Source organism: Thamnophis elegans, chromosome Z (genome assembly GCF_009769535.1).
Source record: "Thamnophis elegans isolate rThaEle1 chromosome Z, rThaEle1.pri, whole genome shotgun sequence".
Classification (NCBI taxonomy): domain Eukaryota; kingdom Metazoa; phylum Chordata; class Lepidosauria; order Squamata; family Colubridae; genus Thamnophis; species Thamnophis elegans.
Window position 1 is genome coordinate 86718624 of NC_045558.1, and position 22448 is coordinate 86741071.

Genomic DNA, 22448 nt, shown 5'->3' on the forward strand with positions numbered 1-22448 from the left:
TGTATCCAGCATTTCAATGTTAAAAAGAACACAAATCATGGCTGGGCTTCTCGCAATAGCAATAGCAGTTAGACTTATATACCGCTTCATAGGGCTTTCAGCCCTCTCTAAGCGGTTTACAGAGTCAGCATATCACCCCCAACAACAATCCGGGTCCTCATTTTACCCACCACGGAAGGATGGAAGGCTGAGTCAACCCTGAGCCAGTGAGATTTGAACCGCCGAACTGCAGATAACAGTCAGCTGAAGTGGCCTGCAGTACTGCACTCTAACCACTGCGCCACCTCGGCTCTTTCACAGGGATTGACATTATCATAGGAAACAAGCATTTCGTATTATACTAAAAAAGATTGCTGGGGTTGGAGCTGGTAGGAGAATGAGAAAACTTTTGGTATAGTAAGCCCTTGCCCAATTTAAAGAATTTCTTCTCCAAGTGGATGAAAATAGTGTCCACATGCATGATAGGTATAAAGACTTTTGGCCTGGAATTACAGTTTAATAAACTAATGATCTTTCTATACTTGGAGATTTTAAAAATCAGTATATTGCTATGATCATTTGAAAGCATTTAGTGCATTCTAATTATTATTTATCTGAGCAAGTCCTTGCTGGATTATTTCTCTAATATGCAAAACAAATAATATCCTACCTCAATTTAGATCACCACTAATTTCCATAAAGTGAAAACCTATACATACTAGAAAATTTAGAATATTAGGTTCAAAGCCATAATGCGTAAAAAGCCTGGGTAAAACATCTGATTGTCAGTTGAAAGCAGAAATTCTCCATTGAATTAGTCTAAAAAAAATTCCCAACTTCAATTTGAAAACAGTGAGAGGTGGCCAAAAGTAAGGAATAGAATAGACAGAATAGAAATGTGGAAGTAGGCATGCTCAAGCCAGTCATTCTTTAGCCTTTGCATTTTAAAAAAAGTTAAGCCAGAGTATAAATGTGGATTCTTCTTGTTATGGATTTGTCAAGTTTTCAAAGCCATTGTAAGTGAAAGGAGGTAGGCTGGGAAAACATGTAACTGTTTGTTGCAAGCAAGCAATTTGGTTGATATCACATTTGCCTGCATCTTCGTCCTCTCTGAAGTAGATGCTGTCAAGGGAGCTGCTAGAAGGATCAACATCAAAATAGTTATAAGGACGAAGTAAGAAGCCTACTCCGTTGCCAACTGTTACAGTAGTGGGGATGTCCTCAGCATGTGGCACATGTAAAAATCCAACTGAGATCCAGGCCACAAGATCCTAGGAAGAGAAAAGGAAAAAGGAAAAATTAGCAAGAATTAGCAAGATTAACGATTAGCACAAAAAAACAACAACAACCATTTAGCCATGAGACTTTTCTGATAATATAGAACACGGTTGCATTTCATGTAATTATATTGCTTGCAAATGATGGTCTTCTTGAAAACTGGCTGCCTCAAATGAAGTTCAGTTCATATTGTTTGTTCAGATAATCTGCAACTAGATTGTAATTCATTCATGCATCAGACATACAAGTGCACTGTCAACAGAACAACATTGTTATTTTTCTTAACTTCCTCTACTGTATACTTCTTATCTGATTCCTTTCTTGACTAATTGTATTACTTTTCCATTTATTTAAATAAGCTTTTGGTTCTCATTTGTACATTGTGCAAATTTTAAAAGAAGTCTTTTTGCCTTGAGCAGTTTTTCTGATCACATAGAACTCTCTGTGTGTGTGAGAGAGAGGGGGGGGGGGCTGCAAGATGCAAGATGGGGTAGTGTAGCACTACCCCATTGCCTACAGAGGGACAAGGCTTCCGATCGTGACACTGTGCCTACCATCTTCCATATTAGGCTGAACTTAATGATGTTCCTAAATTTTACATTAAGCAAATTCTTCAATGGAGTATTATAGTGCTGATGTCCTAGTCTGAGATACATTTATTAGCAGGATAACTTTTAGATGTCAGTTTTAAGATAGCTCTCCCTTTTCCAATGCTAAAATAGAGTTTGTTTCTTAATCTGACCCATGTGTTTTGACCATGTGACTGGACTGATCTCACTTCTTTTGGCTACTTGAGCTCATGCAGACTTGTTATCTCTTAAGTTGCTAAATTTGCTATTTGTTCTTTGGAGTCTTTATAATTTGGCCTCAGGGAAGTTCATGTTTTAATTGGCTGCCCCCCACCCCCAAAAAAGTTTCCAAACCTGGCTTTGAGAGACAAATCAGTTCAACTAAGAGATAAATGGTGTAGGATCAGCTGGTGCTGATGCAACAGATCTTCCTCTTGGTTTGCTATATAACTCCTTCCCACCAGGCTAATTTCTTAATTTTAAACATGGATGTATTGTTTTGTTTATAATTTAACAGAATAACTGGTAGGTGTAGGGAGAATCATCTCTAATCCCATACACTCTTGATATCTTGAAGAAATGGCTATTCACCTTAACTTGCCTGGCAATATTATTTACTTATTTTAACTATGTATATGGCTACCCAAATTGCAAATAACAACTTTGAATCACTGAGGATTAAAAATACAAAATGAAAGAACTAATAAAAATAAAGCCACAAAATCACAACAAAACACAATACAACCAAGGTCAAGCCCAAATTACATAACATTCCCAAATTATTTCATATGTTCATTCAATTCCCTTGCCCAGGGGACAAATTGGTATTGAAGGTCTTACAGCAGGCCAACAGGGCTGAGCCATCAAAATCTGGTTCAGAGGGTAAAGCTGAGAAAGGGGGCAAATGAAGGAAGTGGGGTAGAAGCAGTTGTGGGTTTCAAATTTTTTTAGAACCTCTTCTGAAGGTGTGGCCTGCTTTGTGGGAGTGGCTTGCCAGCCATGTGACTGGGTGGCTATGGCCAACTTGTAAAATGTGGTGAAACTCACTTAACAACGCTCTTGCTTAGCAACCATAATGTTGGCTCAGAAACTCTGGCATTTGAAGCTGTCAAGTTACAAGACCCTTGCACCCCTAACCTTTAGAAAAAACTTCAGGGGTGTTCAAACTTGACAGCTTTAAGACTTGTGGACTTCTGTACCCGAATTTACAACCTAAATGTTGGAGATGTAATTGTGTTGATGCTACATATTATCATATATGGTGGACTTGCAAAAAGGTCAAAGCATTTTGGATAAAAATATGGTGGATTATGCAAAATATTTTTAAAAAGAGGATAAAGTTTACCCCTCATTTTTTCTTGTTAGGTATAACTACTGATTGTACTGTTATAGAGACCAATTTGATTTTGAACCTAACAATGGCAGCAAGACTGTTGGTGGCACAGTACTGGAAGAAGGAAGAATTGCCTACTATTCAAGAATGGACGTTAAAAGTAACAAATTTATCAGAGATGGCTAAAATATCAGCATATCTAAAGGACCATTCAGATGAGAAATATAAGCTGGAATGGAGACGATGGATTGATTATATTCAAAATAAATATGGGACTAGGACTCCAGATAGCTTTTGACTGAAGAAGCAAGGAATGGCATAATTTGTTTAGAGTTAGCTTAACAAAAGAGGAGTTAAAGTACAAGTGAGGATGATGCTAAAGTTTTTTTTAGTTTACTTTAGAATATGATTGTTAAAGATTTATACCCTGTATTTGCTCTCGGAAGTCAGGGGGGGGAGGTGGGGGGGAGAGGGTTCGGGAGGGGAGGGGGGAGGGGAGGTAAATATTTGTAAAAGCTTTTTAAATTTTCAATAAAAAAAGACTTGTGGACTTCAACTCCCAGAATTCCTCCTCTCGCTCTTCATCTTGATGATGTGTGGATGGGCGGGGGAAGGAATCTGGAACCGGTTTTAAACGGCACTGTAGATTTGTGGAACTTTTTCTATAGAAGAGGTTACAACTTGCAGGAACCCACCCCTGGATAGAAGTATCTCTTCATGACTTTGACTGGCTGATCTGTGAGACTGGAGACCTGGTGATTAAAGAGGCAGCTCTTCTAACAATTGAATATAATAGTTTCATGGACACTGTTTTTTACTGCTTACAATATTTTTTTGAACTACAGGCCACATCTCAAGATTCACTTCTCTTGAAAATTTGGTAGTGCTGATTTCTTCTTGTTCATGTTTCAACTCCTCCATGTAAAGCATAGTTGGGTCATCTCGCCACTTACCTCATTGACTATGGTCTCATTATCTATGAAGTTTGCAAAGGTCACCAGGGGATCCCATGGATCATTCTGGTTATAGATGCAGGTGCTTGTTAATTCTTCCTCTTTCTGCTTAGTGATAGACAGCTTGTACCTAAAGTGAATATAAAATAGGAAAAATGAGAAAGAAAATGAAAAATGAGAAAGAAAGGAGGGGGAAAACCCACCAGGATTTTATCGTGCTCCTCAGCTGTGCAAACTAATTCTCTAATTTTCTTAATTCTTTAAAAAATATAATACAATGAGTATGACCAGATGATCATGGTGATCATTTGATCCTGTTTATGGATTGTATTAATTCAATTGTATTGCTTTTTAAAAGTTTTTAAAAATATGTTTTGATGGTTTTTCTTTTTAAATTGTTGTAAGCCATCTGAGTTATGCAGCTGATCAATGTACATTAGACAAATGAATAAATTGCAACACCTTTTCCCCTGACATCATTCTTTAATTTAAACAAGATGCTATTTATCTGAAAGGCAAACATAAAACTATGATAGGGACCTACCTGCCCCAGCTGATGGCCTTCTCCATGGGGCTTCTTTGTGGTAAGTGCTTGCCTGCAAAGCTGATGATCTGGATGCGATAGCTCTGTTTGTGGCCCCACTGGTTTTCATTGTTAGAACTGAAAAGCAGGTACCGTGGGATTTTGCCATCAAGTGGGAAAGCAGCTTTTTCTTCTGTGTCCAGGACTTGCTGAGTGAGGATTGGTCGCTGGATTATGTGCTCTGGGCTCCAAGGGGCCTGCACAGATTCATATGTCATGTCAAGATCCACCAAAGAGTTCTTGACTCCTAACCAACAATAAAAAAAGAATGAGACAAACACTTCCTGTTTTGTACTCCTGCCTAAGGATACGCCTACTTAGAAACAATGGATCAAACACTGGTCAATTTGAGACTGTGGACAGAATGGCTTATCTTATGTTTGGGACAGTTTATTGCAAATTCACCATAACAGCCTTGTTCAATTACTGTTTCTCCAGCATCTGTGTTTTATTGGTTATTTTCCTTTATTCACATTTCTTTTGTGTCCTGTCTTACACTCCCCTCCTATGAAATGTAAGCCGCCCTGAGTCTCTTTAGGGAAAAGGGCGGCCTATAAATGTCAATAAAATTATTTTTAAAAAAAATGAAGAAATGTGGCTAAACTATACATTGGGAACAATGGAAGCCTACTCAGACAATTGTTTTAAGAGAACTTTTTTATTTTTCTTTAAAAAAAACAAACACAAATATGTCATCATTTGTCAATCATTAAGACATTGAAATACAATTTTTTTTGTTGTGTGTACCCCTCCCTCCCTCCACCCCCCCCATCCCCCCTCCTCCTTCCCCCCCCGACTTCCCAGAACCCGTACACGGTATGGATTTTTAACTAACACAGTCTAAAATCTATTGAGAAAAAAGAAATAAAGAAATTAATGACATTCTAGATTGAACTTAGCTTCTTCTTACTGAACTAACTTTTAACAGTTTAAATCATTTCTGATCTTAAGCATAGGCTAACTGGAATTTCTTAGTCCCGTATTTATTTTGTATATAGTCAATCCATTTTTTCCAGTCTCGTTTATATCTCTCATTTGAATGATCTTTGAGATATGCCGATATTTTAGCCATTTCAGCTAAGTTTGTTACTTTCAATGTCCATTCTTGGATTGTAGGCAAGTCTTCCTTCTTCCAATATTGCGCCACCAACAGTCTTGCTGCAGTTATCAGGTGCAGAATCAAATTGGTCTCTACCACTGTAAAATCAGTACATATACCTAGTAAAAATAACTGAGGAATAAACTTTATCCTTTTTTTAAAAACATTTTGCATGACCCACCATATTTTTATCCAAAATGCCTTAACCTTTTGGCAGGTCCACCATATATGATAATATGTAGCATCGAGAGAACCACACCTCCAACATTTAGGCTGTACATTCGGATACATAGAAGCCAACTTTTTAGGATCTAAATGCCATCTATAAAACATCTTGTAAAAATTTTCTCTCAGATTTTGAGCTTGTGTAAATTTCACATTTCTTACCCAAATTCTTTCCCATGTATCCAACATTATTGGTTCCTCAATATTTTGAGCCCATTTTATCATACAATCTTTAACTAATTCTGTTTCCGAATCCATCTGTATTAATACATTATATATCCTCTTTATATGCATTAAGCTTTGATCTCTTATTTGTTTAAACAGATTATCCTCAACTTGAATAAAGCCAATTTTTTGATCTATTTTCCACCTAGCCTGTAATTGCCCGTACTGGAACCATGTTTGAACTACCTTCTCCTCTTTTAATACCTCTAAAGATTTTAATTGTAATACCCCCCTTTCCGAGGTAAGAAGCTGTCTGTAAGTAAATCTATCCTGTTTTTGTGCTGTATTCATATTTTCAATTGCATGTCTAGGAATTGCCCACATGGGTATCTTGTCATTTAATTTATATTGGTATTTCTTCCAAACCCGCAATAAAGCATTTCTCAAAATATGACTTTTAAAGTTCTTATCCAATTTTTTGTTGAATAACAGGTAAGCATGCCAACCAAATACCAGATCGTGTCCCTCAATGTTCAATATTCTATCATTGGTTAAATGAATCCAATCACTAATTACAGATAATGCCACTGCATCATAATATAGTTTTAAATTAGGTAGTTTCAATCCTCCTCTCTCACGTACATCTTGCATTATTTTCATCTTTACCCTCGGCTTCTTTCCTGCCCACACAAATTTGTTGATACCCTTCTGCCATTCTAAAAGGTTCGCATCTTTTTTAAGTATAGGTAACATTTGGAAAAGAAATAAAAATTTTGGTAAAATGTTCATTTTCACTGCCGCTATCCTGCCCAGCAAAGATAAGTGCAATTTCTCCCATTTTTTCATCTCTGTCTGTATGCTATACCAAAGTGGTTCATAATTATGCTTATATAATTTCCCATTTGAAGTTAAAATGTTAACTCCAAGATATTTGACTTTTTTAACTACCTCACATCCTAGCATCACTCCTAATTCTTCCTTTTGTTTAATATTCATATTTATAGCTAATATTTTGGTTTTTCCTAAGTTTATTTTAAAGCCAGACACTTGACCATATTGATTAATCGTATTCATTAAAACCATACTGGATTCCTGCGGTTGTTCCAATATTATGACCAAATCATCCGCAAAAGCGCGGACTCTATATTCTTGCTGCCTAATCTTGATCCCTTTTAAACCATCCAAGCCCCGTATTTTATTCAACAATACTTCCAAAGTTATAATAAACAATAATGGGGACAAAGGACAACCCTGTCTTGTACCTTTTCCAATTTGAAAAGAGTCTGTTAAACTTCCATTGACTATGATTTGTGCTGTTTGCTGTTGGTATATTGCTTTAATTGACTGTAAAAAATTATCTCCTATCTGCATTTTTTGCAATATCTTCAGCAGAAATTGCCAGTTAACTCGATCAAAGGCCTTCTCAGCATCCAAAAATATAAACGCAGCAGGGATCTGGTTGTTCTTTCCCAAATATTCTAATGCATTAATAATTAATCTGACATTACTTTTCATCTGTCTCCCTTGTATAAAACCTGTTTGGTCCGTATGTATCAATTGTTGAATGACCAACATTAACCTATTTGCTAATATTTTAGTAAAAATTTTATAATCTACATTCAGTAATGAAATGGGTCTATAATTTTTGGGTTGAGTAGTATCTTGATCTTCTTTGGGTATCAAAGATATAAACGCTGTCTTCCAAGATGGAGGGACTTTACCTTCCGTTTGAATCATATTAAATAATTCTCTAAGAGGTTCTACCATTTCTAACTGTAAGTTTTTGTAGTAAACCGCTGTCAAGCCATCTGTACCTGGTGCTTTCCCTGGCTTTAATTGCTTAATTACCTGCAGGATTTCCCCCGAGGTTATTGGTTGATTCAATTTTTGCCTGTGTTCTTCTCTAACTGAAGGTATTTTCTCCTTGTCTAAATATTTGTCTATGTCTAAACCATTAATTTTATCCCCTTTATACAGTTCTGTAAAAAATTCCCAGAAAGCCTTTTGAATCTCTTCCTGTTGGAACACCTCCTTCCCTCTGTAAATCAGTTTAGATATATTTCGAGTTTTCCTTTTTTTCCTAATCTGATAAGCTAACCATCTGCCAGGTTTGTTTGCATTACAAAAAGTATTGTGTTTTGCATATAATAAATTAGTAGCTACCTGGTCAGAGATCAACATGTCAAATTGAGATTTTAATATGTTAATAGCTTCCTTAACCTTTGTATCGTCTGGTTTCCTTGTTAACTCCAGCTCTTTTCTCTTAATTTCCTCTTCCAGTTCTGTTCGTTTTAGCCCTTGCTTATTTCTATGTGTTTTATTTATATTCATCAAAACTCCTCTCATATACGCTTTGCTTGCATCCCATACAAATTCCATAGATGTACCCTTATTCATATTCAAAACAAAATATTCAGATAGTAATTTTTTACAATCATTAATATAGTTTTCATATCTAAATAAATTTTCATTCAGTCTCCAAAACCTTCTTGCCTGCACTACCCTTCCCAACTCCATCCAAACTGGGTTATGGTCCGAAAGGACTCTAGCTGCAATCTTTGTTTTCTTGACCCTAGAAAGCAAATCATTAGTGGTTAGAATAAAATCGATCCTTGAAAGGGATTGATGCCTGTCCGAGAAGAAAGTGAAGTCATATTCCTCTGCATTTCTTTCTCGCCAGATATCTCTCAATTCAAAATCCTCCATAATGTCAAAGAAAGATTTGGGTAACTTTGCTCGCATCTTGGTATTTAGGCGGGAAATCTTCTTATCTCTCTTAGTGTCTATCACTCCATTCCAGTCACCCAATAGTATACAGGAACTATAGTCCCACTGTACTAATTTAGCATGAAGATTTCTATAGAATCTATCTTGCTGTTGATTGGGAGCATAAATTCCCAAAAGTAATGTCTTTTTCCCTTCTAAGATTAAGTCTAAAGCAATATATCTTCCGAAGGGATCTGCTTCTATTAATTCAGCTTTCATATCTTTTCTTAAGTATACAACTATACCATTCTTCTTTTCCATAGCAGAAGCTGCAAAATGTTGACCAAGTTTTGAGTTGATCAAATATTTTTGATCAGTTGACTTGATATGAGTTTCTTGCAAACAAATTACATCGTTCTTAAACTGTTTAAGATAATGAAATATTTTCTTCCTCTTCTGTGGAGAGTTCAGTCCATTGACATTCCATGTTAAAATCTTAGTTGTCATCTTTGGTTGGTTGAAGCATTTTTAGAGCTTCCTGCACGGCCTGTTTAACCTTAGGTCTAGCTCCTCCCACTGCTTCCAGATTTGTTGTTGTAGTTCCTTGATCGATGGCCGATGATTGTTGATGCTGTTGCCTCTTAGCTTGTTTCTCCATACGTCTAGTAGTCATGCGGCTAGGTCTTGGTTCCATAGCACCTTGCACTTCTAGAGAAGAGAGATGCTCCATCTTGTCTGGTGGTTGTGTAGTTTGCTGTCTATCCTGTCCTTCTTGTGGTCTTTCTCTAGGTCCAGATGGTGCAGGGTGTCCGGCCTTCAATATATTATAATAAAAATCTCGGGCTTTCCATACAGAGTTGAGGCGGTACCTTTGCTTATCAAATGTAAATATGATGCCAAATGGTGCATCCCATCTATACTGTATCTGACGATTTCTGAGTTCTTCGACCAAAAAAGCGTAGTCTCTTCTGGCTCTTAACATTTGAGGTGGTATCTCTTTCAAAACAGCCAAGTCTTGACCGCCAATTTGAAGCTTAGTGTTATAAGACGCTTGCAGTACCATATTTCTGAACTCTCTTGTAGTAAAATATATAACGATGTCTCGAGGAAGCTGCTTCTGCTTTGCCAGCCAGGAGTTAACGCGGTAAGCTTTGTCAATTTGCCAGCCTTGGTTGGTCCCTGGTCTTCCCATCAGGCGGTCAAAAGCTTCCGATAGGATCTGTTTCAGGTTCTCCTGTTTCTCCTCACGCAGCCCCCTTACTCTTAATGCGAACTCCATTTGTCGGTACTGTATCATAATAATTTCTTTTTCAGCATTTTCCACTTTTTGTTCCACCACCTCTGTTTTCAATGTCAAGTTAGCATTGGCATCATTAAGAACCTCTAGAGTATCTTCCACTCCAGAAATATGTTCTGTTAATACAGTTACAAGACTCAGCATGTCGTCTCTAATTTTATCAACCTTAGCCTCAAATTTCTCATACAACTCCTGTTTAAGTCCTTTTATTTCACTTTTAATTTCACTTTTAATTTCTTCTTTCATTTCTTTTATTTCCTCTTTTCTCTCCTCTCTATTATCTCTAAATTCCTGGGAGGAGCTTACTGGTGGAAGCAGCAAAAAATCAGCTGCCTCCGAATTCCTGGCTACGTACCTGATTAGAGGATCTTCCATCTGACGTCTTATCAGGTTTTCTTATCCTTCAGGCAAGAGGGAAAGAAGAAACTGTTTTGCTGGCAAATGCTCTTCGATTTTTGCAGCTTTTGTGCTTGCAAGGAAAGGGGGGCTAGCCCAAGGCAGAACGGCTGTCCGTGCTGGGAACTTCAAACTGCCTTGTGCAGGACAAAGTAGGTATCTCCCACTCTGCTCTAAGTTTTGTTTGATTTAATCTTATCACGAGCTGAATCCGTTTACTGCGAGGACAATAATTGCTTATCAACATTTTAGCTTCTTCTTTTTTTCTCCTCCGAAAAATTATTTACTCAGAGGCTTTTAAAATGGCGCCGAGCAGGCTGGTTTCTCCGGTAATAACGAACACTTTTTGCTAATTCTCACAAGACTTCAAAAGAATTCAAAACAAAAGAGATAGCTTATCACATGTTTTGGTTTCACAATAGAAGAATTTTACTCCTTCATTAACTTTGCTTATTTGGAAGTTAAACGGTGATGAATCTGTTGAACGGTCTTGTTACAATGTTTACTCACTGAAACTTTTGCCAAGCCTTAAATTTCAAAATAAAAGCCTCTTTACTTAAAGCTGTATATTTAGGCAATAGAGTTTTATTAACTGCAGGCAGACAAATTTTGAAATGGCCTCAAAACCAAATATTAACTTGAAGTCGTCACCCTCTACTTCCAGGGGCACAACCTCAGTGCCTGGTACAAAGCTGCAGCCTCCACTTCCTACGCCCCCTGCTGGGGATGTGTTAACGAAAGAATTTTTTCTGAGTAATCTAAGCGAGGCTTTTAATGCACAGACAATTAAAATGGAAGATAAATTCAGACAATTGTTATAACATCTTACACTACGTTATAGATCTCCTTCTTCCTTGCAAACAAATGTCAACCAATAAAATCTTTGTCATAGGTACCTGTTCTGTTTGAAAGATAACATGAGAGATCTTTTCAGAGGCCGCTTTGAAATTCCCTTCTCCCAATGATGATAGAACTGAGGTCTATCTGTTTTCTGTGACCTAACATGTGAAATACCATAATTATTTATATTGTACAATCTTTTTGTCCCGTTTATAATAGCTCCTATGGTTATTGTGATATGGATAGTCTTCAGCTGATGGGACCCAGATGAGGTATATAAATTCCATCACTGGTACAAAACTCTTCTTGGGTAACATGGCAGGATGTATTATTATATATTTTTTATTCCATGGGCTGGTTACATATGTACAAATGCGTTTAAATTGCCATAGGTTCTAATAGCTTGAAGTATAATGATAAACAAGAGAGAAACCAGTTTGGTTCATATTTTAAGGAAATATATACTTTGGCCTTGCACAGTAATAATAAAAAAATACAAAAAGGGTATTACCAGGAAAAGTGCATATAGTGTTATGCTTATTAATAAAAAGTAAGATGTACAAATGCACTTACCAGAAGAAAATGGTTTGCAAAAATCTGCATGGTAAAACTATGGATTAACATGGTGTATTAGGAGGAGTGGTTACAATTCTGAAGGTTTTGTTTTTAAAATTACATACTTACACAAATGGATTGTAATGAGTTCCAGGATGGAAAAATACAAAATTGAGCAAAATGAAATTGGCCAATTTCTGTGTCCTTGGCTTAAAAGTGGACACTAGTTGGGCTTTGCCCAGAAACTCTTGCCAATCTACAGTTAATCACCCATGGAGATCTATATTTAGAAAATCCTGGAATTGATCAGTGTTATTTTCTGCACACAGAATAAGAACAGAAGAGATGAGATATACTTTCTCTGGATTCTACTCTTTCCAGGTCAAGGACAAAGGTAAAACTTTCTCAGATTTAAAGAATAAACTGTGGAGATTGTCACACTAACACTATCTCTTCTCACAAGAAGGGAATATAGTGAAATACAGCTTTTGGAGGCAAAAGATTTTCCCATTTACAGGATGAAACTAATTGAGAATTATGCCATCTGCATATAAACTTATATCATAATGACACATGCATTGTCTCCTCCTCACTGTATCCAGTTGTTAAGATTAGTCACTGTTGCTTATTTTGTTATGTTGCTTATTTCACACATTTTGCTGCCCCAGAGCAACTCCTTAGTACTGAATGACATAAGCCATTGAATACCAATCCATTGTAGCTTCTTGCCACATGTATGCAGAAGGGTATCCAAGCAAGGGTGCACAGTTATTTTCATGAGGACCATGCTGGGCTTTATCGTCTGCCGCCTTCGTTCCAGACAAATACGCAGAACCAAGGCAATATAAGCTTCACACAAATTAAATTTGACTTTATTGTATTTCCATTTAAATATAATCATGATTTACAGAAGATTAATATTATTACATCCCAAACACTGAATAAGGCATTATTTATTCACAATTAGCTTTTACAATGCTGTGACAACTTCTGAGACCACCGCTAAGTATTTCAGAGAAAGGCATTTGGCCTTGCAACTGAGGCATAGAAGCAACTGCTGGAGAAAGGAATCCACATATTTGATTATCTTTTGGATTCTTATCTGCTTTTATGATAAAGGCATACCCACAGGGCCCAGAAGGCTATTCTCTCTTGCTTAATTCTTAGCATAGTACCATTCCACATCTCAGTTTTCAAAGTAAAGGAGAAACAACTTTTTTACAGATAGTCCTCAACTGACAACCCAACTGAGCCTAAAATCTCTGTTGCTAAGCAAGAGTGAAGTGAGTTTTGCCCCATTTTAAAACCTTTCTTGTCACAGTTGTTAATCACTCTACTTGTTAAGTTAGCAATATAGTTGTTAAGTGAATCTGACTTTGCTTGAAAGAAGTTTGCAAAAGTATCATGTGCTCATGTGTCCCTGGGACACCACAACTGTCATAAATATGAGTCAGTTGCTAAGCGTGTGACCTTTGATCATGTGATCATGGGGATGCTGCAACAGTCATATGTGTGAAAAATGGTCATAAGTCATTTGCTTCAATGCCATTGTAATTTCAAATGGTTGCTAAATGAGAAATGGGATATACAGGTAGTATATTATAAGTCGAGGGCTACCTATATTTCACTCTTTCAGCTTAAGTCTCTCATAACTTTGTTTGTTCAAGAGCTGAAGACAGTATAAATAGAGCCTCTTCCTCCATTTCCCTCCGCTCCTTCCAAAAAAACAGCCCTGTGAGGTAGGCTTTCATAGTTTAAGGTGAACTTAGCTTAAGCTTATCCACTTCCAGTTCAACTTTTTAACCACTAAACCACATTAGTTGGATCATTCATCACTTATACCAAAATAAATTTAAAAAATGATTTTGACTGAATGAAAATAATTTGAATTTCTAAATCCCCCCTCTTGTTTATCTACTGTATCTTCTGCATGCTAAGTCACAGAAAGCTCATGATTTATTTGGAGTTCCATACAAGGCAACCTAGACCTGTAGCAGGAGAAGGCTGACCAAACTACCAGCCCTGATATAACCTGTTATGTTTTAATAGAATGGCAGTTTGTGGGAGTTAGGAAAATATAAGAACCTACCTTCTACATCCAAGTCAACTTTGTAGTTTATCAGATGGTTGTGCATGGTTCCAAGTGTGTACTCCCCAACCTTGTTTCCATACTTAGTACCACCTTCCATAAAAAATGAAGAGCTGATGTATCCTGTAGCATGGACCTTGACTTCTATGGCACCATTTTGATAGAATACAAAATCCCAGACATAGTCATAGTTAATGAGGGTAGAAACAGTCCTTAAGACCAAAGCATATTTGGGTAACCCCTCATAGTAAAAAGAGCCAACATTGGAAAAATGGCGACGCAGAGGGACACCCATGTCATGTTCAAAGATGCAGAAGGAGTTCTTGTTTAGTTTGGGAGTGTCAGAGTCTATTAGGTAATGCCGATTCACATAGGTGGCCATGTAGGGGCAGTCCACACCCCGGACTAGTTCATAAGAAAACTTGCCAATTCCAAGGCTACCATCCATGTATCTGGTCACCATTCCTCCAGGACAATTGGAACCATAAGTCGCAAGAGCTTCTTGCAGACTCAACTCATAGACAATTCTCTTATCATTAAATCTGATATTGAAAAGACGTGGCCCTGTGTTCACATTCATCCCAAAGGTAAACTTCCATGACTGATAGGTAACATGGCTGCCAGTTACAGTATAGCGCTTTCCTTGGGTCTCAAATTGAAACGGGCCTGAAAAAGCTACTGGTTCAAATCGCTTCCTGGAAGCATAGTCCATCTGCAGCTGACTACTCTTGATTCTTGCCTCCTTCACCTGTCCATTCTTGAACTCTTTTTCCAGATGGGCCATATCCTGGTAATATTGCCCATTATAGAATACTTTCCTCAACTTCCATTCAGAGATGTTCAGACTGCTGTGATCCACCAGCATCTCCAAGCCAATAGGATGTATGTAATATCCACTGCCAATCACATTCTGGAAGAGGACAAACCAAGTGGCTCTTTCACCAGACTCAAATCCTCTTGGAGCTGTGGTTAGAGTAGCTAAATCAGACATCTCATAATTGCAGCACATTTTGAGGAAGTTGGAGGTGTTGAAGAGCTTATGGAAAATGAACAAGTCAATGTCTTTATATTCTCTCTCAGTCACGGGTCTGCTGTAATAAGGGACCTTCTTGCCAAATTTCCGCACTGTAATATCTCGATGGTACATTGGATTTGGAAGTGGACCTACTACAAATTCTGTAATGTTTGGATCTGACTGACTTCCAAAGTATACCACAGCCAGTGCCTGCCGAGGCGGCTCTTCCCTTCCACGATCAAGGAAGCTCAGAACTTTTGCTTTAGATGGGAAGTACACATCCACATAGTAAATGCAATTATCTGGTGGTTTTGCATGAAATGCATCCTCCAGGTACACCCCGAGATTCTTCTTGAGATACTTCACCACCTGAGTCATTTCATCAGCTGTCAGATCAGCAAAGACTTCACTTTGTTCTCTGTTGGGCCCCTCGGAGGAAATTGATAGTTCAGAGTAGACACAACTGGTGGCTTTCTTTTCCTTCTTTGTCAGCAAAACACAGACTAGAGCAAAAATTGTAGCCAGAGCTAGCACCAAAATGGCAACTAACACTTTCATGTTCATGTTAGAGTAAAAGCAGCAGTGATAGCACACAGCCTGTCTGTGCTTTCCTTACAGGAAAGTGTCTGGGTGGGGGGAATGAGAGGAAGAAAAATTATTGCTCCATTCAGAGAAAGAGGAGGGACTTGAGCTAAGGATGCCCTGTGGGCTTCACAAAAGACCATAAAAAGACGGATTTCCATTTGGTTTCTTTTTCTCCCACACTCTTTCCCTTCCTCCCAGCATTTTTTTTCTGTATCTGCTTTGATATTAGCCTTATAAGCTGTTCTGGATCAAGGGTGCTCTGGGAACGTACTGGGCTTTAGTCCAGGAAAGTCAAAGCAAAGAACAATTAGTGCACAGAGGCCTCCCAAGAGCACTTCGAATGCCCCACTAACTGGGAAGAAGCTTGATGGAACCAACTCACACATAAATATCCAGCCAGGCTATTTTAAGGATATTGTGTCCCCATTACTTCCTTGCTTATTCCCAGGAATACAGATTTAATTCTTATACTGATGATTCAGCTGCTCTCTACTTATAATCTAGCTGTGCTAGTACCTTAGACTTAAACCTAGACTTTGATTGTCTTAAAAGTTTGATTGAAAAAGACATGGTGAATTTGAATATAAAATAAGGTATTTTGGCTGGGGGAGCTAAGACATCTAGCCTAGGAATGCTTTGATTTGTAATCTACTAAGATTCTTATGTCTATAAGAAAGCATATTATTATTATTGATCATCATACAGTCAGCCAGATGTTCAGACTGGGTTTGACATTTTTGCCTACCTATCCAGTTCTTACCGAGGAACTGGGATAGGCAAATCTGCATATTTAACGGAGTTACAGATATCATTGCAGGATGGAGGCTGTTCCAAGTAAAGCCGCCTTCTGCAATTGATTGATGGCAAATTTGTCAATACCTATGGTGTTCCAGTGGTGCTCCAATTAGTTTGGGATTGCACCCAAGGTGCCTATTACAATTGGTACTACCCTTGCTTGCCTTTGTCATAGTCATTTTATTTCTATTTGTAGGTTTTTGAATTTTGTTATCTTCTCCAGTTCTTTCTCTTCTATTCTACTGTCTCCAGGCACTGCCACATCCACTATCCAGACTCTTTTGTCTTTCTTGTCGACAACTGTTAAGTCTGGGGTGTTATGTGGCAGGTGCCTATCTGTCTGGATTCTGAAGTCCCAGAGCAATTTAACTTCTTCATTTTCTATGATTTTTTCTATTTTATGGTCACACCAGTTCTTGCTTACAGGCAAATGGTATTTCTTGCAGATCTTCCAATATACCATTATTGCTATTTTGTCATGCCGCTGCCTGTAGTCAGTCTGTGTGATTTTCTTGCAGCAGCTTACCAGGTGGTCCACTGTTTCTTCAGCTTGTTTGCATAGGTGACACTTACTGTCTGTTACTGTCTTCTCAATTCTGGCTTTTGTCCTTAAGACTTAGTTTTGTGTGCAACCAGAATTAATCCCTTTCCTGCTCTTAGCCATTGCCACGTCTTGTTATTATCTACTTTTTCTGCTTTTTTAAAAATATACTGGCTGTGTAGTGCTTTGTCTTTCCATGCCTCAGATTGGTCTCTCCAGTAGTCAACAAGCCTTCTTGGGTTACTAACTTCAGTGCATCTTCAACCATCTAATGTACTTGCAACATTCCACATCCACCTATTTGCCTTGGTAGATAGAGTCTGTCAATGTCGCTGCGAGGATGTCATTATTTTTCTGGTCTTCCTGTCCATTGCTTTTAATTCTGCTTGAGTCCAGTTCACTATTCCAGCTGTGTATCTAATGATTGGTATGGCCCAGGTGTTGATTGCCTTGATGGTATTTTCTCCATTGAGTTTGGACTGTTAGATCTTGATCATCATCTTTTTTTTGACTTCAGTGTGCTTGAAGTAATCAGCTTGAAGGACACAAGTATTTGTAGTAATCATCGTCATCCAGATTCTTAATGGTATTTTCATGGGGTATCTTGATTCCTTTAGTTGTCACTATTTTTCCTTGTTTGATAGTGAGTGTGGCACATTTGTCCAAATTGCAATATTTAGCTCTCATTAGCTAGCCATACCCTTACTGGGAATCGAACCTGGGCTGTATTACATATTAGGCAGTTATATTAGCCACTAAGCCACAGGCTCTCCTCCTTTAACAGCTAAGCCAGGGAAATAGGTATGTATTGTGTCACAATCCCTGGTATGCCCAAATATGGGAGAGAGCATACTGTTTCCCTTTTCTATCTATTGGCTCACTCTGGGAGCCATCCAGGCAGAAAGCTCTTTTTTTTAATGTTGCCTTGTTTCATTTGTGTTGCAATTGATATATATGAACAGTATTGAGCAGCGATTCTATTGCAGATTGTGTTTTTCCATACAGCTTCATATCCTCCATGTAAAGGAGGTGGGATAGTCTGGAAGATGTTTTTGATGTTTGATAGCCATGGCTTGAGTTTTTCAGTATTGTTGACAGAGGAAACAGTGCAATGACAAATAGTAGTGGTGATAGTAAATCTCCTTGAAATATTCCTCTCTTGATATTCCTCTCCCTGTCTCTCACCATTGTCCTGAAATGTGTCTTCCATTGTATCATCAATTTCTAGGCACTTGATTATCCAGTCATGTGGCAGAGAGTCAAATGCCTTTTTGTAGTCAATCCATGCTACATTCAGGTTGATGTTCCTTCTCTTGCAGTTTCCAAAATCATCTTGTCAATTAGGAGTTGATCTTTTATTCCTCTGCTATTGGGGCGGTTTCCTTTCTGCTCAGGTGGAAAAAGATAGTTTTCAACTAGATGCTGTTGGATTGCATCAGCTACCACACCAGTTAACAATTTGAAAGTTGTTGGTAAGCAGGTAATTGGCCTGTAGTTGCCTGGTGCTGCTCGTTTTGCTGGATCATTTATTATCAGGTAGGTTTTGCCAGATGTTAGCCACTATTCAATTTCACCTCCTTGTAGTATGTTATTAAACTGCTTGGCAATGAGTAAGTATAAAGTAGTTAGATGTTTCGGCCAAAAACCATGCTGTTCATTTTCACTTGGTGCTTACCAACTGTTGATCTTCTTTGCTCTTTTCTCTACTATTTCTGCTGTTATTACTAGTTCTTTCGTTTCAGTTTCTTTTTTATTCTTCTTCATCTCTTTTAACCAAACTGTATCCTTGTTGTATTTATTTAGGTTATCCCTTATCTGCATCCAGAACTGCACTGTTTATTCCTTATCAGGTAATGACAGATTCACTGTAGTTTCTCCGTTGATGGGTTGATAGAAATATTTCTGATTGGATTGAAATTGGAGGTCCTGCCTATAATTTGCAAATCAAGCTTCGTATCTGCTAATTGTCTTGGCTGTTGCTGTTATTTGCTGCTTTGTTATTTTCAGTGCTTTCTTGATCTTCCTTGTTTCTAAGTGATGTTTCTTGATTATGTATTCTTTGGTCTTCTTGTTCTTTAGCTTCTTGCTTTTTATCTGTTCTAGGTTACTTGCATCTGGTCTCAACTTGTTAATCTTATTTTTAAATTTAATCTTCCATTTTTGTGGCGCATTGTTTAGTTTCCTCTCTGTTCATTCTGTATTCAGCTATAACCGAAGCTGTGCTGTACATTACTTGGTTTATTTAATACACTGAGTTGGTACTTACACTTGATATTGCAGTGTTTGCATCTTTTAATGCTTGCACTAGCTGTTTATTTGGAACAAACTCCAATACAAGCAGCCTTATTCTGACATTTTTGTGCTGTTCTAGATGCTCAGTTATTCTCTGTTTCAGTTATTTTATTTGTTTCATTACAGGGCTTTGTTCTTTCTGAGGCAGAGGAGAGGGTGTCTGGTTTCTAAATGAAAACAATTATATATCTCTGTCGGATTCTTCTACTACCAACTCTCCCTGGTTTTCCTCTACATTCTGAATTATTTCTGGCAGGGTTTTTGTGCTGTCCCAACAGTATAAAGCTAATGTAAGAATTAAGAGCTGTCTCCTTTAAGAAACTACCTCATGGGAAATGTAACTACCTTATGGGAAATGTAGGCAGAACTGCCTTGTGGAAAATATAATTCCATAACATGTGACCACATCTGTGTGTTCCCTGATTGGGCAGCGGAGTACTCTGCCCAGGAAAAGTGATTTATTACTGGTCACTCTCTGAATCGTCTTTTGTCTACCAGAAGAAAGCAGCTTGCATTGCTGCATGGATTAGAGAAAATTAATGTCTTTTCACACCACATAATGGAACCAGATTAAAGAAGTTAGAAGAATCTTAACACTGAACTGAATGTTTTGCCAAATCTCTACAGGCTGAGGCTGATGGTGCCTCCCCCACCCTCGATCCTACAAAGTTAGGAGATGAAAAACCAGACATCCGTGTCAAAGCCTACGTAGACGATCAACACGTGTCACAAAAGGAACAATCACTAAACTCACAAGCTAACGAGATAGCTAATCTGCATCACTCGACCTGTCCCTTAGGATTGGAGAGCCTACTCTGATGAACCCAGACACACAAGGCAATCACAACAAAGTCCCAGCAATGTCAAACAATCCTAAGCCAGCAGGGACACAAATAGCCGCAAGTAGCAACCTCAGCGTTGAAGCAAAAGAATTTCAGCCAATGGTTCAAGCCAACTTGAACAGGAATGAACAGAGCTATAAATGCAATCAACCTGCAGAGCAACAACGAAAACAACCTTTGGCTACACTGTGGCAAAATAAAGCTACACAGAACCTTTCGGAAGAAAAACACCAGCCGCCCTCGGCCACCATGCCCACTCCTATGGACTGCACATGTTTGAACCAACAGGAGGCCATTGCACTTGATCCTCCAAAGGCCATGGGGCACGCACACCGACTCCCTGGCATACAACCCTGGGGCAGATTGGCAACCTTACCAGAGGAAGATGAACTTGGCATATAGAGAGGTAGAGAAGTTCTGTGACAAACCAGGCCGAGAATATCAGGTATGGAGGGAGATATTCCAATGTGCTATCTGGGCCGAGTAGATAGAGCCTAAGAACGAGATTGTGCATATGAAAGCTTGGCTAGGCCCACAGTCTAGCCAAATAGTTACAAGAATCTACCATGTTCATCTAAATGATCTGGTCAAGCCCTGCAAACAAGCTTGGAAAGAACTCGATCGATGGTACGGCTCGTCCATGCTCATGGAATCATCACTCTTAAAACAAGTCCTCGAGTATCCCAATATACATCCAAATGATCCTGAAAACTTATGGGAGTTTTTTCACCTTCTAGAGGAACTGTGAGCTGCTAAAGAGGATTCCGACACCATGGATTTGGCATGTCTTGATGAGTAAAGAACACAGAACATCATCCTAAGAAAACTGTCAAGATGGTTCAATGATCGATGGACCGATCTGCTTGACGCTTACAGGAACAACAACTAAGACAAGAATCCTCCCTTCACTACACTCCAAGAGTTGTTGCTGGCAGGTAAAACGATGCAACAACCATCAAAATGAAGGTCGCTGGGATAACGACTCTCCAGTTACAAAAGGGGCTGCCCATAATGCTGCTGCGATCAAGAGCCCAATGCAGACCACAAGGGAAAGAAACTTTGTGTCTGTACACAAGACACAAATCTCCAACTCCACCAGGAATAATTCAGATGTGCGACCACAAACCACAAACAAGGACCCATTCTGTCCATTCCATGAGTCTTCCCACTCTTTGAACAGGTGTAGGGAGTTTGGAAAGAAGCCCCTAGGGGAAAGGAAAGCTCTAATTAAAGAGTACAGAATTTGCTATAAGTGTTGTGCCTCTACAGACCACATAGCCAATACATGCTCAGCCAAGGTGCGATGTCACCTCTGCAAGAGTGTCAACAACCCAAGCGCCCTACATCCAAATTCTGAGATAACACATTGCCCAACGGCTCACCCCCCTCCACACAAGGAGGCTCCACACAATGCCGAAACTACCACAGATATAAGCGTCAGATGTACCTCAGTATTTGGTGGTTCTTCAACACCTCGCACATGCCACAAAATCTGCCTAGCCAAAGTCTACCTTGCCACTCACCCAGAAAAAGTTGTGAAGATGTACGTAATAGTAGATGGGCAAAGCACCAGATCGTTAGCGAGGTCAGCATTCTTCGATCTCTTCGATGTCCAAAGCAAAGAGATGGAATTTACTATTTCAGGGTGCATTGGAACCCAGCACATGGTGGGGAGAGAAGTCAACAGATTCTGCATAGAAGCGTTAGATGGGAGTGCACAGTTCCCACTGCCGTCATTACTAGAATGGGATGGTCTACCAGATGATCACAGTCAGATTGCGACATCAGAGTTAGCAAACAACATACCTCAGCTGAGACACATAGCTAATCACTTTCCTGCCCTAGACCCTGAAGCCAATATCCTGCTCTTGTTGGGAATGGATGCCTCTGACACTTTCGCTTGCCATGGAATGGTCAGAGGCCGAAAATATTCCCCACTTGCCCTCAAGACAGAACTCAGATGGGTCATCGCAGGAACGGTTTGTGTCGATCAGCTGCAGGTCTCAAAACAGGTGAATGTCTTCACAACTTCCACTCCCAGTAATGGGAGAATATCCCACTTGAAACCGTGCCATGAATGTTTCACGACCTCATCGATCAAGCCTGTGTTAGAAGCAACAGCGTTCCAGACCAGCAAAGAAGACAATTGTCAGGCCTGCAGTTATATCCCTTTTGGGATCTTTGGCCTGCCACATTCTCTCTTATTTCATTATATTGTTTCATTAGTGCAGTAGTTGGGAGGGGGAATAGAAAGGAGTAGTATTGTGGAATGTGTTATTGTCATTCTTTTCTAGAAGCCCAAGGTCATCTT

The 22448-nt window shown here is 38.8% G+C and overlaps 1 protein-coding gene across 1 annotated transcript; it reads right to left on the reverse strand.

Moving 5' to 3' along the window:
* Positions 1-220: 220 nt before the first annotated feature.
* LOC116522788 (membrane primary amine oxidase-like) lies at positions 221-15705 on the reverse strand. The gene is made up of 4 exons (XM_032237825.1): positions 14068-15705; positions 4657-4942; positions 4113-4242; positions 221-1250 (listed from the first exon to the last, which is right to left on the reverse strand). Exons 1-4 carry the CDS (start codon positions 15644-15646, stop codon positions 966-968), a joined length of 2280 nt encoding a protein of 759 aa, XP_032093716.1. The 5' UTR covers positions 15647-15705; the 3' UTR covers positions 221-965.
* Between the last annotated feature and the right edge of the window lie 6743 nt (positions 15706-22448).

What these genes read in the sequence shown, in the direction of transcription:
- LOC116522788 (XM_032237825.1), bottom strand. Translation starts at nt 15,646, where the DNA reads ATGAACATGAAAGTGTTAGTTGCCATTTTGGTGCTAGCTCTGGCTACA. An exon ending in AAGGCCATCAGCTGGGGCAG is followed by an intron (nt 4,243 to 4,656) that starts GTAGGTCCCTAT and finishes TATTCACTTTAG; the next exon opens with GTACAAGCTGTCTATCACTA. An exon ending in ATGAGACCATAGTCAATGAG is followed by an intron (nt 1,251 to 4,112) that starts GTAAGTGGCGAG and finishes TTCTCTTCCTAG; the next exon opens with GATCTTGTGGCCTGGATCTC.